The sequence below is a fragment of the Pararge aegeria genome, chromosome 26 (genome assembly GCF_905163445.1).
Source record: "Pararge aegeria chromosome 26, ilParAegt1.1, whole genome shotgun sequence".
NCBI lineage: Eukaryota > Metazoa > Arthropoda > Insecta > Lepidoptera > Nymphalidae > Pararge > Pararge aegeria.
The window spans coordinates 2,764,834-2,784,812 of NC_053205.1; the positions used below are offsets into that span (position 1 = coordinate 2,764,834).

Genomic DNA, 19,979 nt, shown 5'->3' on the forward strand with positions numbered 1-19,979 from the left:
AAAGAATCGAACAGGTTTTTTTACATTTAAAAGACAGAATAAATTATTTAAAGTCATCATATCAACCCATTATCGGCCCACTACAGAGCACGGGTCTCCCCCCACAATGAGGAGTTAAGGCCGTAGTCCACCACGCTGGCACAGTGCGGATTGGTGGACTCAAACTCCAATGCAATGTTTATTAGATTGTAATACACTTTGATTTCATTTGAATCAATTTTTGAGAGGTTTCACATAAGTTTACAATAAAGGATATCTATAACGGAGAACGGGTATCTAATTTTTATAAGGCTTCATTAATATCGAGTTTTACGATAAAAGAGATATAATTATGCTATTTTGTTTTATTTTTTTTATTTATATAAAATGTGGCGTCGATATTAACTATTATCTATAAAACGGGGTTTATTATAAATATTCCCTCCCCCCTTAAAAATTCCCACTCCTTATGGACTGTAGATTTATGACGTCAAATTAATTAAACTATTGGTTATATCACCTCGCTGGTTTGGAAATTAGCCTTAGTGCAAGATTCGCTCGCTCGCAATCGAGCAGCCGTTTTCGAGTATGGAAATACTTTAACATCGGTGTAAAATGGATCTTATTTGCAATGTATTTAAGCACTAATTTGCCTACACCTCTTTAGAACTGTGGCGTTTGGAAGAATGTTTGAATGTAACAGGGTTTTCGACTCTGAATCTAGTGACATTAGGCCTATTTTACTTTGAAGATATAGAGTATAATACTCGAAAACGACTTCTCGATTGTAAGCGAGCAAATCTCGCCCATAGCTGGGCAAAAACCTCCTCTCGCATAGAAGAGGGTTTTAGATCCGCCACGCTGCTGTAACGCAGGATGATGGAAACGATTATCATCACTTAAGGTCCCAGGTTCGATCCCCAGTGTGTTTAGAATGTTCTTTGGTATGGTGTGGCCGTGGCTAGTTATACCATCCTACCAATAAAGACGGTTTCGAAACTGATTCGGGGTATGTGTTTAATATAATTGATATAATTGCCATATCCCTAAAAGGTTAGGCCGCTATCATTTTAGACTGCATCACCACTTACCACCAGATGAGATTGTTGTCAAGGTTTAACTTTTAACACAAGTGACGATAGCAAAAATCTTACCTAAGTGAGACTCTGAAGTCTGTCAAGACCAACGCCAAGTAAATTTAGGTGACGTCATTAATTAAAAGTCACATAAAGGTCGCAATAAACTAAATATACAAAAAGAAGCATCAATGCAAACTGGTCTTGTTAACATTCTATTTTTACACAAAAAGTCCCTTTTAACGCTTTCGATTTAAAAATTTTGTCAATTTCAAATTAACATCATCGATTTCCAATTTAACATTCTCGATTTCAAATTTAACATTCATGATTTCAAATTTAACATTCATGATTTCAAATTTAACATTCATGATTTCAAGCAAATCTTAGCTGATTTAACATTGAACATTCGTGATTTCAAATTTAACATTAATGATTTCAATCAAATCTTTGCTGATTTAACATTTAATATTCTCGATTTCAAATTTAACATTCCTGTTTTAAAAATTTACAACTTCTTCATAATATTTACCAGCGCAAAAGGAATGAATAGTTAAATTAGCCATCAAATACGGTTGCGTTATTGATTTATGTCTATTGTTTATGAATTCTCGAAAGCGTTCTGCAGCAAATACTATAAGGCAATTCTTGTATAAAAATTACAAGAATAATGCTGTAAACACATCTGCAACACCTCACGCCACCGTGCGCGTTAACAAATCACTACCAGCTCCTGAAGTGTGGTTGGACTTGAGCTTTATTGCAATGGAAATAAGTTTTATTATAATGACGATAGTGTCTGCATACTCCTAGAGTTTTTCATATTTGGCATGTGTAGTTGAACTTGAGCTTTAAAGTAAGTAACTAGAGTTTATTTTACACTGCCGTTAGTTTGTGGATACTCCTAGAGTTTTACATATATGGGAAGTATAGTTGAATTGAAGTTTTATTACAATGTGAATATAGTTCATTTTACACTGCGATTGCGAGCGTAGGCACAAATCACCATAAGCAACATGCTATACTCCCAGATTTTTTTTATATACGGGTAGTATATTAGATCTTTATTGCAATGTTTATAAGCTCAATTTTACTTTGACGTCAGTTTCGGAAACTCCTAGAGTTTCGCATGCGTGGACTGTGGGTTGTGTAGTCGAACTAAACAGAGTGATTCAACAATAACGTTAGTTTTTGGATACTCGTAGTCGTATTCATATATGGGAAATGTAATTGAATTTAAGCTTTATTATAATGTAGATATAGTTCAATTTACTGTGCGATTGCGAGCGTAGGCACTAATCACCATAAACAACATGCTTTAGCTCTGTGAGTACCAAGGCATGGGGTGGCGTGACGCGTATGTGTTTCAACGTAACAGTCGTAGGAACATGAGTGCAACGCTCATCTATCCGCCGCGCCTGGCTCGGGCGGCGTGACGGGTTCAGACTTCGTCTTCTCCCGCTTGTGGTTTTTGCTGTCGTAGTGGAGGAGACAGCCTACCGCGCCGAAGTAGCTGTGGAATAATGTCACTGTTATTTATACGTAGTAGTTACCTAGTTTGAGGCTTTAGACATGGCTAGTTACCACCCAAAGTCAAAATCAAAGTCAAAAATATCTTTATTCAAGTAGGCCCACAGGTGGCACTTTTGATGCGTACATAAGAATTACACGGTAGTGAGATTGATGGCGATAACCACATTCGTAAACTTAAAACTAAAGCTACGAGGGTACCAAACGCGTCCTGCTCTAAGAAGAAGCCCACAACAAACTTAGCCGGGTGTTTTTTTTTTTTGTTATCACCATCTCACAATGTCATTTAAAATTATTAGAAGAGCAACCTGGTTAGAGCAATAATTCACACCGAAGCTTTTTTTATCGATCACGCAGTCCTTTATACTATAATAGGACTCTTCTATAAGCTAACGTTTAATACAAACTTTGAACTTTTTAAGAGACATCTCCAAGATGTCAATGGGTAGTTTACCCCTACAGGTAGTGCTGTGCCGCCAAGGTAGTTAGGTTAGGTTAGTCAACATAAAATAAATACTTTTTTTAGGTTTTGTTAGGCCTTGCGTCTATAACTTGAGGTGTAGGTGTTGTGCCTGTAATCACACCGGCAACCACGCCCTTCACACCGGAACACAGCAATGCTGCTCGGCAGCACAAATAACTACTTGCGGTAGTAGTACTTCCTCGGACGAGCTCTGTCACAAAAAACTCGTATTGCCACGTAATTATAAATTGAATGTTATATGCATTTTTTTTTATATTACGCTACGAATCTTAGGAGGTTAATATTGGATAAAAGCAGGCGTTACTTTGCGGAAATCCATGATATATTATGAAAATTAACCTTAATTTGCTATAGTGTAATTTATAATTCTTTAATCCTTATACTTCACACCAAGCAGATCTTCAGCAATGTACCCTACGCACGTTTCGCTCCGAAACCGGAGATTTTGACTTCACAATGAATAAATAAATAAATAAATACACTATGACAATGCACACATCGCCATCTAGCCCCAAAGTAAGCGTAGCTTGTGTTATGAGAACTAAGATGACTGATGAATATTTTTATGAATAATATACATAAATACTTATAAAATACATATAAACACCCAGACACTGAAAATCATTCATGCTCATCACACAAACATTAACCAGCTGCGGGAATCGAACCCACGGCCTTGTGACTCGGAAAGCAGGGACGCTGTTCACTGCGCCAACCATGATCGAAAAATGAAAAAAAGTAATTTTATAAATTTAAAATGAATATAAAAAATTTCGGAACCGACAGGATGTGAACCTGCGACTCTCTGGCAGTCGCGGCCTGAGCGCTTTCTCCAATTAAGCTACGGCTCTTCTACTGTCGATGCCGAAATTAGTATATGCCTTTCACATCAGTCATAATTATAGCTACTGTAAAAGTAATAAAAATTATATAAAAAAAAAAAAAAAAAGTTAAAAAGCAATGTATATTACCCCTCGTGCTCCAAGAACAGCGCCTTCAGTGCACCTCTGGACCAGTACGACATCGCGTAAGACAGCAGCTTCATGGACAGTGGGTTCACTCGGAGGAAGTTCCCGCAGAACACCACCTGGTTACAACATCATTCAAAAAAAAATTAAACTGATTGGTAGACTCTACACGCTTTTTGGAAAGATCCGGAGAAATCTCTGGCATGCAGGTTTTCCTGCACCGTCACAAGTGATATTTAAATTAAAAAAAAAAAACGCGGTTGTCTTATGATAAACGACACACTTTATAAAAGTACTGTAACATATAGCTTACTGGTAAACGATAAAAAAATCTTGGGTGTTTTGTATTGCTCTAGCCAGGTCGCTTCTTGAATATTTTCTAATGACAATGTGAGATGGTGACAACAAAAAGAACACCTGGCTAAGTTTGTTGTGGGCTTCTTCTTAGACCAGGGCGCGTTTGGAACCCTCGTAGCTTTACTTTTAAGATTACGATTGTAGTTATCGCCATCACTACTCACTGCTATGTACACATTTTGTATATAATCAACGAATAAAAAGTGCCATCATGTGCCTGATTTTTTTTTTTCTTTTTTTTTTTTTTTTCATCTTACGACTTGTATTACAGGAATTTTCCTAACTCACTAGCGTAGATTCTGATGAACAATAGTTTACATACAGGTTAAGGTCGTAGTCAACCACGCGTACCCCTAACTTAATCGCCTGAGATAAACAAATATATAGTAATACTGGATGCGCCCTGCGGCTTCACCCGCGTAATTTTGGGAGGCAGCTACTACTACTACATAGTCTACACCTATAATATATGAGATTTTTAGTTTTTTTTTCACAAACATTTTTTTTTTATCTTACGTAAGTTTTTTTTTTTCAATGAAAAGTATACTATATTAGGGGAAAGTGGTTACCCTTCGTACACTTTTTAGATTTTATTTATTTTATTTATGATTAATTGTTGAATTTATCTAGTTTATGTACCTAAGTGTAATAAATACATTGTAGTTTGTTACAAAAAAGTCCGAAACTATTATGTCAAAAGGTTGAAGAATCATAGTAATTTTTCTGCGATAAGATATTTGTACGAAGGTACCCCACGTATGGGGTACGTTCGTACAGTAGGTGGGGTACTTTCATACGCTATGGGGTACATTCATACAGGGTAATTAAAAAGCCTATTAAAGTCGTTAAATTTTTATTAATTATTATAAAAATATTTATTTATTAAAGAACTAACCTAATAATGTTTGACTTGACTCATAGTCGATAAATCTTTCTTTAGAAAAGTAACAAAAAATTAAATCGTTCATCCTTAGTTTACTTATTGATAAATTCTAAGCTTTACAATCAGTCTAAATGAGATCTTTACAATCATTTTCTATGAGATTGTTGTACAGTCTTTGACAATTTAAACTTAAAGGTAATCATATCTACATTTGATTCTTTCTTTGGAAGTTATTGCACGTTATAATTATTTAAATTAACTGCAAAAGTAAAAAGTCTAGCCATTCTAGCTGTACAACCCGCTCGTGGTTGTGGATCAGGGAGGATCATGGCGACATCGCTGATATACAGAGTGTGTATATCTTCTATATCAGGGAAAAAGAATGACCATGATCCCGGTTTCTTCCGAAGGTAAGATATTTTCAGCTCTGTAGGCGAATAATGACTGAGAACTTTTCCGATGTAATAAACAACAGAAGTCTTTTTTGCAAACTTTACCAAAAGAAAACAATTATCTTTGATTTTCTCTGGTGTCACATTTAAATTATCATTGATACTCCGATCATCAGTTTCTTCGTCCGTTTCGAAATCGATTGGAGATGTTGAACTCTCCCGCAAGCTAAATTGTGATCCTTCAGTTTCCTCTGAATCTTCATCACTTTCTATTTGCTTAGGTTTCTTTTTCTTTTGTCTTGAATTAAGTTCCTTCAAACTACGTTTCACTGCTTTGGCTCTGGCTTTCCTTTCCTGTTCTATTTTTTTCAATTCTTTCAGTCTATGTCTCTCTTCTAGTTCATTTTTTTCCGGTGTATCTGTATATATGCGGGATTTACCCGGTTTTCGTCCTTTATCGGTTTTTCTGGTTCTTGCCGCTGTAGGGTAAGGTCTTATGACTTCTGGTGTGATGGGAATATAAGCACTCGGTTCAGGTTGTGTCTCAGCCGCAGAGGTGGAAGGTTCGCCAATTCCGGTAAAAAGAGAATTTTGAAGCAGAGAAGGCGACTGCTCACGAATATCTGCCTCAGTCGATGGCACGCTGGTGGAAGGTTGTAGTTCTAGAGCGACAGTACTTGTATCCGGATTAGATGTCCTATTTACTGAATTATTTGATGCGTACACTTCAATGGGAGCGAAATCTTCATCACTGAAGGCCATTTCATTGAACGGCCATATACCTGGCTTTTCAAATGCACTTGTAATATTTTTGGCGGTAAAAGATTCAAAATATGCAAGTTTAACTAGTTTAGGTATATTATAAATGTTGATTGTTTTGCCAGGATTTGACATATGCCAATTATTGAACGCTATTTTCAACTTCGCCTTGAATGGGCCGAACACTCCAACGTCTAAAGGTTGCAATCGATGACTTGTGTGCGGGGGAACAGACACAAAAATGATGCCATTATCTCTAGCGTATGTGATAGCCTGTAAGCTAATATGGCTTTCGTGATTATCACATAAAAGCAAAATTGGGTGCTCTTTAGAGCTCAGTGTGTGTTTCTGTATGTGTTTCAATACAGAAACAAATATGTCAGCATTTATCCACCCGCTTCTATTAGCAGCTCCGAGGCTTCCTTCAGGCGCACCTTCAAGGAAATGGTCCTTGTAGTGTACACGTGGAAATATATTAATTAATTAATAATGTAATCATTTAAGCGTGTCTCTTCTTCCAAGGAGAAGACTTGTAGACTTGTGAACTTAGAATGAAATGTTCGTGGGGGTCTATCGGTGTTAGAGCCATCTTTGAATTTCTTGACTCTGCTTTCTAACGTCGATGTCTTGATGTTATATTTCAACGCGGCTTTCCTATATGACAACCGTCCTTGAATTACGTCATCAGTTGCTAATTTCATGGACTCTTCATCCACCTCTTGAGTACGCGTACCCTTTTTTTTATATTTTCGCACCATGATTCTGCAAAAAAAATATTAATTATAAGGGTTATTTAATAAAAAAATTCATTTTGTTAGAAGTAGAATGATTCATAAAAGGAAAAATATGTTATTGTGCTGTCTGCACGATAATTTTAAAAGATTACTATATTTCATTTCATAAAAATCTAAAGGGGAGCATACGAATGTGCCCCTTGTTTGGCTGTCCGAATGCACCCCATGCTTTACACAAAATTAAAACACAACTTTATACAAATTCTAATTTAGTTTGAGAAATATAACAATTAAAGCTCAAAATAAACAATTTTAACATTAATTAACCATCACCATTTTGTCAAAAACAAAACAATTCTACTTACAATTGCGAATTAAACTTATGTAAAAAATTTACTCACCGCGCGCGAATAAACTTTACGTCTTGTCAGCCGAGACACCGTGGTGCGACTGGCGCGACACTCTGCTAGCAACATGGCGGCCGGTATGTCTATGCACGCAAGCAATGGCGTGTTTGTGTGCTGTTTAGTTTTTCTGTTATACTAACTGTACGAATGTGCCCCGCGTACGAATGGTGACCACTCTCCCCTATTTCTTATAAATCCAAGGATATGTATAAAAAAATGGTTGTCTGTAAAGTCGGCTTACGACGATAGCTGAACGTGACAACGTCGTAAGAAAATACTGATGGAATGCATGCATTTTTCAAAAGAAATTTTTAATTTTATTTGTTTGATAGATATTATCGTTGCTATAAACAATTGACACCACATTCACTTTTCACTGCACTTCATCCTTGCCGAAAACATGTAAATGTATTATTGTATAGAAGCTGTCCACGCGGACGCATCGCTCACTCAAGTAGGAGAGAGACAGATGTCGAACGCGGAGGCCGACTGTGTCGCTCGTTCCGCGCTCTCGGTTGCACTTCAAGCCTTGAATGGAACGCCTCAGAGCGAGGTAACGCCGCATACGTCATGTTTTTTCGTGCGTGCAGCCGGCTCCATCGAATTATAAGACGTTGTCACGTTCATGAAGATCGGTTCAGTGGTTTTCGCGTGAAAGCGTAACAAACAAACTAACATTCACATTTATAATATTAGTAGAGATTGAGAAGTCGAGATAGATATTAAAAAAAATTAAAGATTTCAACTCACCCTCTCGAGCCGCTCGTTGGACGCGCAAAGCCGGGCGATGGAGCCGATATTATTAGTTATAGTCACCAAAGTTGCCCGCGCCAAGTCCTCCCGGGAGACCTTGGCGCGCCTCTCCGCTGAACACATGTGTCCGAAACTGTAAAGAAAAAAAAAAAAATTGTATACAACGTGTAAAAGAAAACCGAAGTATTACTTCATAAGCTTTAGAGGGACATCTGTGAGACCAAAACTATAATAGTTTTTTAGTAAACCACTGCCATTGTTTTAAATATATATAAAAAAAAATATAGATACAGCCCTAACGTCACATGCAAAATTAAAATCAAGTGACTCGTGTCATTTATTCAATCCCTACTGATATTATAAATGTCAATGTAAATTTGTTTGTTACGCTTTCACGCAAAAACTACTTAACCGATCCTCATGAAACTTTGTACACATATTCTTGGAAGTGTTAGAAGTAACATAGGATACTTTTTATCCCGACATTAAGCTCGGTTCCTTTGGGAGAGGGTATGAAAGTGTTTGACGATTTTAAACCATAACTCAAATTATAACCGATTTAAATAATTATTTTTGTACTCTAGAGGTTATATGTGTTCAATTTTGCTCAAACTGTGGTTGGAGATAGAGGACAGAACTCCTCAGCGGACAGCAGCAAACCCCTCATTTAAGGCTTTGAATATTTTTTTAGATCAACAACTAAATTTAATGCCACATCAAAAAGCAAAAGCAAACGCAGAAGTCGCGGGCAACAGCTAGTAAATAAATAAATATACTACGACAATACATACATCACCGTCGAGTCCTAAATACTTAGAATATACATATAAACACCCAGAAACTGAAAAACATTAATGCTCATCACACAAACATTTTCCAGTAGTGGGAATTGAACCCACGGCCTTAGGCTCAGAAAGCAGGGTCGCTGCAAACTGCGCTAATCGGCCATCAAATGAGAAGGGGTTAAGGCCGTGGTCCACCACGCTGGCCCAGTGCGGATTGGTGGACTCCACACACCTCTGAGAATATTATGCGGAACTCTCAGGCATGCAGGTTGCCTCACGATGTTTTCCTTCACCTTTGAAGCAAGTGATATTTTAATTACTTAAAACGCACATAACTTAGAAAAGTTACGAGGTGCTGGCATTCGAACTCGGCCTCACGAAAGTGAATTCGAGCTCGTACCTAATGCGCTATCACCGATTCATAATTAAATATAAATTCAAATTCAAATTAAAATTCAAATTCATTTATTTCAAGTAGGCCTACTTTATAAGGACTTTTGAAACGTCAAGTATACTTTACAGTAATAAGAAATATTAATTTTCTTGCGCAAAAAAACAACCTGCCAATACATTGTTTTGGTTTTCTGTGGGTAGGCATAAAACAAACAAGTTGTAATTTTTATTGCTCTGATTTTAATTTTCACTAAAATTACATTAAGTGATTATTAATTACAAATAATGTACCTTTAAATACCCTAATCCTGCCAGCTTTCTCATCAATTATTTGCACAGAATTATTTGCACAGTAAATCCCCAGTTTTGACAGTGTGCTCATATAACCTAAAGTTCTCACTGTCACATTCACTTTTTGAAACTACACTATAATGGAGTCAATTAAAAGAAGCTTATGTGATATCAATGACCACTTCAATGCCAGGATGGCGGAATTCCAGAAGGAGTTAAAAGGAGCCATTCCAGCCACAAGTCCGTCATCAAACATTAACTCCCAGTTCGCAGCTTTTCGATCTTTTGTTTTGACTGCTTTGGAAAATCTCCAGCTGCAGGTAGAGCTTCTGGCGAGACAACAGGATGAGATAGAGATGCGGTCCAGGAGGAAAATTCTTCTTGTTCACGGTGTTGCAGAGAATGATAAAGAGGATTCAAACGTTTCAGTTTGCAACATACTTTCACAACATCTTAAATTGCCACAGTTGTCTCCTGGATCTGTCAGTCGCTGTCATCGCTTGGGAGTGGCTGGGGGTGACAAGCCCCGTGCTTTACTTATTAAGTTTAGAGATTGGTCACTTCGAGACTCTGTTTGGTCTGCGAAAACGAAGTTGAAGGGTACTGGCGTGACTTTATCGGAATTTCTGATCAAAAGTCGGCATAAGACCTTTCTTGCAGCACGACAGCGGTTTGGGCTGGCAAAGTGTTGGACCAGGGATGGCAGAATTGTGGTGCTTGACTCGGATGGTAAGCGGCATCACATCACGACTATGTCAGAGTTGAACGCCATCACCAGCACAATACAACATGTTCAGCCTTCCACTGTAGCTGCTGCTGCTCCTGCTGCTCCTGCTGCTCCTAAGGACTCCAGATCGGTCAACCCGAGAGCTAAGCGAGTTATCAAGAAATAATTGCAGTTGGTTTCCGTTTGTAACTTTCTTTTCAGTGTGCTGTAAGTATTTTATTGCTATAAAAGTATTTTATTACTGCCAATCTTGTAGTTCAGTTCTACTTGTTATCTTTGATCAAAGAACGTTCAATCCTAATCTTGTTGTGTTTACAATTTTTCGTTTGACATCTTAGGTTTGTTGACATTGACAATTGATACTGACAACCGAGGTATCACTTTTGACATTCGACATCTCGTTTAGAAATTTTTCATATTTATTCAATATAAGGCTTGCAGCACACTTATACTTAATTTTATTTTTTTTTATTTTTATTTTTAGATGTTTTTTTTTGTTGTCAATTATCTTCGATATTTTGTTACTTACTGTGTAATATTGTGTGTGTTTCTCTGTTATTTTTATAGTGTTTTTGTTAGCAGCTGGCGGATTAGGAAAATATTTGAGATACCTAATTTTTTTTAATCTTTTTCTTCGGTACCTATAATTAGATTGTAATTATTAAATAGTATATTATATATTTTTATTATTATTATTATTTATTATTTATTATATGTCGTCAAACGGTGTAGATAGTGATTGTTTTCAGTCTTTGTCTTCTAGTGATGATAGTTTTCACAGTACATCTTTCCTTCCGCTTGATGTAACCATTGATTCTTGTTTCTCAGATTGCCTGAAAACCTTTAATGTCATTCATATTAATGCTCAAAGCATTCCGGCTCACTATCCTGATATGCTTGCATCTTTTGATTCCCGTAATTTACACGCCATTCTTGTGTCTGAGTCCTGGCTAAAAACGTGTTTACCTTCAACATCATACTCACTGCCAGGTTTTCGGCTCATCCGCAATGACCGGGTTGGTAAAGGAGGTGGTGGAGTAGCGATCTACTTGCGTTCTCATATTCCTTTCTCTATAGTTAACTTGTCTTCACAACTCCCGCAACCTGATGCGGCTGAGCACTTAATGGTGGAAGTTCTCCTATCGCATACCAAAATTCTTCTCGGTATTTTTTACTGCCCGCCCTCTGTTTCTAATTACTTTTGCTCATTAGAATCAATGTTTGAAAAATTTGTCCCCTTGTACAGCCACTCTATTATTATGGGTGATTTTAACACGTGTTTACTTAAAGATGATTTTCGTAGCAAGAAATTAATGTCAGTTGCGGAATCCTGTAATTTATCTGTTCTGCCTCTTACTGCAACACATTACTCGCCTGGCTGTACTCCCTCTCTTCTTGACCTTATAATGGTTTCTTCTCCGGACTTTGTCTTTAAGCACGGCCAGTGTCCTGCTGATGCATTTTCCTATCATGAATTGATATATCTTTCCTACAAAATACGTCCTCATAAAGCAAAATCGAGAATACTTCTGCAGCGTAACTTTGGAGGGATTGACAAGAGTCGCCTTTGTAATGATGCCAGCCTCTTGGATTGGAATGCTATCACAGCTGTTGACTTAATTGATCAGAAGGTTGAGATATTTAATACTCTTGTAACGCTTTATGATACGCATGCTCCGATAAGATCTATTAAGATGAAGCACTTGCCAGCACCGTGGTTGTCGGATGAAATCAAAGTCTCAATGAATAAAAAGAATTCCGCAAAATACAAATACAAAGTTAATAACTCGGTTGATAACCGTTTAAAGTACCATAAATTACGGAATCGCTGTAATACATTGTGTAGAGATGCCCAACGACGCCACATACATAAGTCAGTCGAAAGTGGTAGCACTGCTAAAACATGGAAGTTTCTCGAGTCACTTGGAGTTGGTAAATCATCTAATAAGACTTCTTTTAACATTGATATTGAACTCCTGAACAAACATTTATCTACCTCCGATACAATAGATGGTGTCGATAAAGAAAATACACTTAGAACTCTTTCTTCTCCCTCAACTCCAAACTTTCTCTCTTTTAACTTCGAGTCTTTCTCTGAATGTGATGTTAAGAAGAGTATAATGTCCATCGCCTCGAATGCTGTCGGTACTGATTGCATTAGCCGTAATATGATCATTCCTATTCTTGATGTTATTTCTCCCATTTTAACTCATATTCTGAATTTTTCAATCTGTTGTAGCAAATTTCCCGATGCGTGGAAAAATGCTCAGATTATTCCTCTCCCTAAAAAGGCTAGACCTGTTTCTCTTTCAGATTTCCGTCCCATTTCGATTTTACCTTTCTTGTCAAAAGTCCTTGAAAAATTAGTTTACAAGCAGTTAAGCCTATTTCTTAATAAAAATAATCTTCTTAGTCCCTTGCAATCGGGATTTCGTCCTGGTCATAGTACGGTTACAGCATTGGTCAAAGTCACCGATGACATTCGGTGGGCGATGGATAATAAGCAGCTTACTGTTCTGACTCTGCTTGATTTTAGTAACGCTTTCAATACCGTTGACTATGATATCTTGCTTAGTCTTCTGCGCTCTATTAACATATCTCCATCAGCGATAGACTGGTTTCGGAGTTACCTCATTGGTCGTCGACAACGCATTCGGACTGATGAGTCCGTTTCATCTTGGTGTGATGTTACGGCCGGGGTACCTCAGGGTGGCGTGTTATCTCCTTTACTATTTGCCATATTCATTAATTCTATCACTCAAAAAATAGCTTCTCTCTATCACATGTATGCAGATGATGTCCAGATTTATCGCCACTCAACTTTTGAAAATCTTGGCTCTGCTATTACTGCTGTTAATGTTGACCTTTCACTGATCTGTGAATGGAGCAAGCAGTATGGGCTGAAGGTGAACCCCGCAAAATCACAATCAATAATTATTGGCAGTCCGGGAATGATTTCAAAAGTTGATTGGCAGAACATCCCTTCTATTGTTTATAATGGTGTCGCTATTCCTTTTAGTGCCACCGTTAAAGATCTTGGCATTCAAATAGATCAGGATTTATCATGGTCAACGCATATTAAGGAGCTGAGTAAGAAAACTTTTGCGACAATGCATTCATTGCGACGCCTACGTGCTGTTCTGCCAATCCCAACCAAAGTTATGATAGCCCATTCTCTCCTTCTCTCAATTCTCGATTATGCGGATGCATGCTTTCTTAATTTGACTGAAGACCAGATTAACAAACTTGAGCGTCTCCAAAATCTTGCTATTCGGTTCATATTTGGCCTACGCAAATATGACCACGTTTCCGAATTTCGACAAAAACTCAAGTGGCTCCCTATTCGCCGTCGCCGGGATTTGCATGTACTTTCGCTTCTGTACTGTGTTTTATTTCATTTAAAAACTCCTTCTTATCTTAAGGAGAAGTTTACTTTTCTGGGAGTGCAATCTGATTTAAGATCGTGTCGCGCGCTGACTCTGAGTACGCCTTTTCATAGAACTAAGTTCTATGAGCACTCGTTTACAGTGCAAGCCATAGCGCTATGGAATGCGCTCCCAATAGACATAAGGCAGTCTAAGACACTTTGTATTTTTAAGAAAGCTGTCAAAAACCACTATAGTTTGAATTGAAGACGACTTGTAATAGTATTTACTGTTTTTAATGTATTTATGATATGTTATAGTATATATTAGTTTATTATTATTTTTTATTATTTAATTTATTATGTATTATTTTATTTGTGTAATCTAGTTTAAGTATTAGTATGTAGTTATTAGTATGTATTTTTTTTTAATATGCACAACCTGCAGTATGTTATCCTTTTGTTTTCCTTATCCTAAGGTTGCCTGGAAGAGATCGCTACGAAGCGATAAGGCCGCCTTTTGTATACTTCTTCTGTCTGTGTTTTCTTTTATTCTTTTTTGTATCAATCTTATTTGTGTGCAAATAAAGAGTATAAATAAAATAAATAATAAATTGTTCGTACCATTCAACGTTGACAAGACAGCTAAAAGCTACATGTTCTCACCTGCTGGCGACTAAATCCCCCCTCAAGCCGAACCGCTCGTAGTCCCCCCCATATATGTCCCGCACTAGTTTGTCGACGGTAGTGTTGTCCCCCGCCGCCGCTAACGCGATAGCCTCTTCGAAACTGCTGCAACCGGCCAATAGACAGCACAGCCCTAGGAATGTACCACCGCCGAGACTGAAAAAAAAAACAATTGCTCTTAGACCCTTCGTACACAAGGCTAAAGAAACCTTTTATACCTGATGTTTTTAGTAGTGGAGTTTTTGAAGTTATACTTCTTTTGGAGCGTTAGGGAGAAATGATGAGAGTAAATTTTCCACACCGTCACAAAAAACCAACACCCTGAAGTTAGCTTGTAAGGTTTGACAGTGTACACTTTCTATTGTCAAAGTCTGCTCATTCCGGTGATTCAATTGTACAAAAATCTCAAACTTTAATGTTGAGTGAAACTAGGGTTTTCCGATAACTACCTGTCTGTTTGTTACCTAGCTGTTCCAAATTTAATTATGTTTATTATGTACATTTCTTTAATTATGTAGATTATTTTTTATGTGAAATTTAAATTAACTTCAATAATAAAACTTTCAATGTATTAAATACCTCTTTTCTATTGTTAGTGTAGTTTTTTCTACAAACGTAGAATAAGGTTAAAGACAAAATTTTTGAAATTATTTTCATCTTGTTACGCCATAGAAGAAAGATACCTAAGAATTATAACTTCTTACGCGTGTGTACATAAGAACTCACACGTTTTATTTTGTGACAGCGTGTCCGAGGTAATAATACTTTTATTATTATTGAATTCTTTATTTGCACACACAAAATTAATTCTAATTTCATGAAAAATAAAAAAAAATGTTACCTATTTACACGCGTTAGAAGTTATACTTCTTTGGCGTTAAAAGACAAAAAACTCTCACATGATAGAAAAATGAATGGTTAAATGTAAATTGTTGATGTTGGAAAAGGGCGACTGCTGAGTTTCTTGCCGGCTTCTTCTCAATAGAATCTGCCTTCCGAACCGGTGGTAGAGTCACTACAAACAGACAGACTTGACGTTTCAAAAGTGCTTAGGCCTACTTGAAATAAATGAATTTTGAATTAGATTTTGCAAAATTTTTAACTTACGCCTTACTCTACGTTTGTAGAGAAAACTACACTAACAATAGAAAACAAGTATTCAATACATTGAAAGTTTTATTATAACGCATTATCTAGTTATCTCAGTATAGGACAACCAAGTTTCACTGAATATTAAAATACGAGATTATTGTACAATTGAATCAATTAAATCACCGGAATAAGCCCGCAGACTTCGACAATTCCAAGTGTACACTGTCAAACCTTATAACTAACTTCAGGGTGTCGGTTTTTTGTGACGGTGTGCGCGCGCATCGTAATAAGTGAGCTGGCGAACGATGTATTCCCCTCTCGCTAGGTTTCGCAACTACCTTCATCCTGTTAAAATCTTGTTTCCATCCATATGCGCACGCATTTCGTTACATCGTATAATTTCACTCCCATGATTTTATCCTAAAGAAGTATAACTTGCACTATCCCATTTTCCGTACCAAACATGCTTCATCAACCAAAGGTGATCGCTTCAAGCGATAAGGCCGCCTTTGCGCATCCATATGAATTTACCTTTTGTTTTGTTAACTTGTGCTTTTTTTCTGTACGTGCAATAAGGACTTTCTATCTATCTATAACTGCAATATAAACGACGAAGTCGAATGCAGCGGCTAGTGACAGTATAAAGCTTAAGAACTCACCTCGTACCGCTAACTCTGTAGTAGTCATTAGGGGCGTTTACAACTAGCATGGATACCCCGCTGCCGATGTTCACCAGCAGAAACGGGTAAGGGTTTGAGAAGTCAAAAGGTTTCCTGACGTACTGGCTCAGAGAGGCTTCCAGGTACGGCGGCTGAAAGAGATAACAATATATTACTTTTTATATACATATTATTTTTATTATTTCTATCATTTATTGAAGTTATACTTCTTTTGGTGCGTTAAGTAAAAAAAATTTGAGAGTAAATTTTACGATGCGCGCGCGCACCGTCACGAAAAACCGACACCCTGAAGTTAACTATAGTCAACAATTTAGTTTTTCTAAAAAAGGTTTCAATTCCAATTGTCAAAGTCTGCGGGCTTATTCCGGCGATTCAATTTATACAATTTTACAAAAATCTCGAATTGTAATGTTCAGTGTAACTTGGTTGTTCGATAAAGAGATAACTAGATTTTAATAATGAATAATATAATGTTTATTCTTAATAATTCTTAAAAAAAACAACCGTATGTTATTTTTTGTTAATTTCATATACAAGTAGTTTGCTATAATGTTGGTACATGAGATCCTGTCAGGGCATTGCAAACATAATATTAAATAATTACATGTTATACAAAATAGAATAATTGAATTAAATTAAAATGTCAGTCAGATAGTAGTATTGCAGATAGGTTTGTAAAAAGTTATTGTATTACTCATGCGGGGAAAGTAGTATCTTGACGCTCGCTGTTGCGGTTGAAAAAGAACCGTTTGCCCATTTTAAAATTACGCGTGAGATTTTTCATAAATAAAACTGTTATTTCAAGTAAACTTGTCGCACTCAAATTATTCTTGGCACACGCAAATTTAGATAAAATTGCTAAAATAAATAAAATAATAACAAAAAAAAACACAATCGACATTATAAAACTGAATTGAGGTTGACGCGTCTGACAGTTTAATTTAATAAATGACACTGAAAAAAAGTAATTTATTTATGTTGCTGTTGTTGTTCTTGTTATTTTTTGTTCTGATCAAATAAATTTATCCTCATTTGTAATTAATTGATACTTTTTTGAATGCTTAATTTTTCAGCTATTATTTCTGGTCTCAGAAGGCTTCGCCCTTTTAAAAAATTCAAAAAATTTATTTTTTGTTTATTAATATTAATTAATTTTTATTTATTTTTCAAAATATATTTTTTTCTTCTTTTCAAACTTGTTATTTGCTTGTAAAGACTTTTATATAATTTTAATGCTGTTTCTTGCTGGCTTCTTCTCGGTACAATCAGCCTTCCGAACCGGTGGTAGGCACTACAAACAGATATACTTGACGTTTCAAAAGTGCTTCTGTTAGACCTACTTGAAATAAATAAATTTTGAATATATATGTGTATATAATTCATAAAAATATTTATCAGTCATCTAAGTACCCATAACGCACGGTACGCTTACTTTGGGACTAGATGGCGATGTGTGTATTGTCGTAGTATATTTATCTATTTACTTTAAGTTCAACGCCCTAAACGTACCGCGGTTATGAAACCAATGCGAGGTATCACTTTCTGGGAGGCGAATGTCGTCGCGGCGCTCTTGTCACAATAACCGGAGGGTCAAACTCAACTCACCGTATCCTCATTGGTTATGGACTCTGGCGGCTCCCAGTAATAGCACTCCTGGGGGTTCATGGAGTCCACGAACAGGACGCCGGCTATTAAAGCGTCTAGCTCGTCCAGTTTCGACAGGTTCATGTTCACTTCCTGGTGACAAGAGGTTATATTATACAGGGTGTTTGTTTTTTTTTTTAAATTTTTGGAGTTTACTCCTTAACAATCGATTTTCATATACAAGGCGCCCGGTATGAGAAAAATGTGAGCAGTAAAATCTACTGATGAATGACCTCGTTACGTTTTCGCTTTGTAAGTTTGTTTGTTACGCTTTCACGCAAAAACTACTTAACCGATCCTCATGAAACTTTGTACACATATTCGTGGTGTGTAAGTGTTAGAAGTAATATAGGATACTTTTTATCCCGACATTAAGCTCGGTTCCTTTGGGAGAGGGGATGAGTGTTTGACGATTTTACACCATAACTCGGACAAATTATAACCGATTTAAATAATTATTTTTGTACTATACAGGTTATAATGTGTTTGATTTTGCCCAAACTGTGGTTGGAGATAGAGGACAGAACTCCTCAGCGTACAGCAGCAAACCCCTGGTTTAAGGCTTAGCGATACTACATACTTTAACTTATTTAGATCTACTACTAAATTTAATGCCACATAAAAAAAAAAAAAGCAGACATAGTCGCAAACAACAGCTAGTAATACATAAATTTGCTATAACAAGGCAAATGTCGCCCTCTAGTTCTGAATTAACCTTGTCATGTCGTAAACTAGATGGCACCACTTGTCTTTAATGTCGCGCTAACGACTTGTTCAACGAGAACTATAAGACGAGTTATAATGCAATCAATATAATAAATTAAATAATTCAAACAATCTAAAAAAACACGCTTGGTATAAAAAAAAACTAAACTAATTTTTTTTCTTTTAGTTTATTCATAATAGCGATTTTTTTAGTTTTTCTTGATCTATTATTTTTATTAGAGCAAAATTAATCGGTAACCCATCCACCATTAAAGAGATAAAATGTATTTTTTTTTATTCAGTGTGCCCGTCTCTCGAAATCCAAGTTCTAATTATTATTTAAAACAGGCCATTAAAAAGTAATAGCTAACACCCTCTACCATCTAGTAGCTTAATGTATTCTGTGGAATTTGTTAGGTACGCGAACGCCATAGGTTTTTTACATTTGTGTCTAGATGGCGCTGTAGTAATTAGTAAAAAATCTTATTTTTTATAGTGAAAATTGGAATAATCTTTTCAGATTAGTGTATTGTCATCGGTCCTCGATATGTCTACAAAGTTTAAAAGAAATCTGACCGTTTAAAGTGGGTCAAAATCGCGCCCAAAGAAGTCGGTTACAAACAAACAAACATACAAGTGAAGCTAATATAAAGCGTGTAAAAACAGTTTCAATCAGTGTTGTGCAGTGTTTTATTAGTGCGGTGAGTGACAGAGGTCCCCGAATGAGCTTTGTCACGAAAAGCCGAGTTATTTTACCTTAATGAAGTCGACTTCAAACTTGTACGCGCCGCCGCCGGTAGCGTATATGGTGTTGACGAGGGTCGCCATACCCTTGGACCTGGCCAGCTGGAGGAACGCCCCAACCTCGCTGGTGGGGAACCGTATGAAGTGGAGGGTGCCCCGTCTGCCTCGTATTGTTACGTTTTCCATCTGAAAAAAAAATATAATAAATATTATAAATATACCCAAATATAAACCAAATTCAAAATTCATTTATTTCAAGTAGGCCTAATAGAAGCACTTTCTCAACGTCAAGTCTGTCTGTGTGTACTCTACCACCAGTTCGGAAGGCAGATTCTACCGAGAAGAAGCCAATCTAGCCAAAATATCAACAATTTACATTTTACATTTTTAAATTCATTTTTCTATCTTGTGAGAGATGAAAACGGAGCTGGATTCTTCCAAGCTACCTTGTCATTAAGAAATTCATCAACTGTATAGTAACCTTGCTGTAATAAATGTGTTTTAATATATTCTTTAAACTTATGCATTGGTAGATCCAAAATTAC

At 36.6% G+C, this 19,979-nt stretch overlaps 1 protein-coding gene across 4 annotated transcripts in view; it reads right to left on the reverse strand.

Annotated features, from left to right (window-relative positions):
- Positions 1 to 1,076: 1,076 nt before the first annotated feature.
- LOC120635096 (pantothenate kinase 3) overlaps positions 1,077 to 19,979 on the reverse strand; it is a 55,938-nt gene continuing 37,035 nt past the window's right edge. For 3 of the 4 annotated variants that reach the window (XM_039906013.1, XM_039906012.1, XM_039906011.1), the window contains 7 exons: positions 19,447 to 19,620; positions 17,947 to 18,078; positions 16,321 to 16,472; positions 14,549 to 14,725; positions 8,320 to 8,455; positions 4,041 to 4,156; positions 2,441 to 2,568 (listed from right to left, as the gene is read on the reverse strand). In XM_039906013.1, coding sequence (XP_039761947.1) covers positions 2,457 to 2,568; positions 4,041 to 4,156; positions 8,320 to 8,455; positions 14,549 to 14,725; positions 16,321 to 16,472; positions 17,947 to 18,078; positions 19,447 to 19,620 — 999 coding nt within the window. In that variant the 3' untranslated portion in view covers positions 2,441 to 2,456. Of the gene's footprint in view, positions 2,569 to 4,040; positions 4,157 to 8,319; positions 8,456 to 14,548; positions 14,726 to 16,320; positions 16,473 to 17,946; positions 18,079 to 19,446; positions 19,621 to 19,979 lie in introns of all 4 variants that reach the window. The other variant, XM_039906009.1, reaches the window with a different exon arrangement.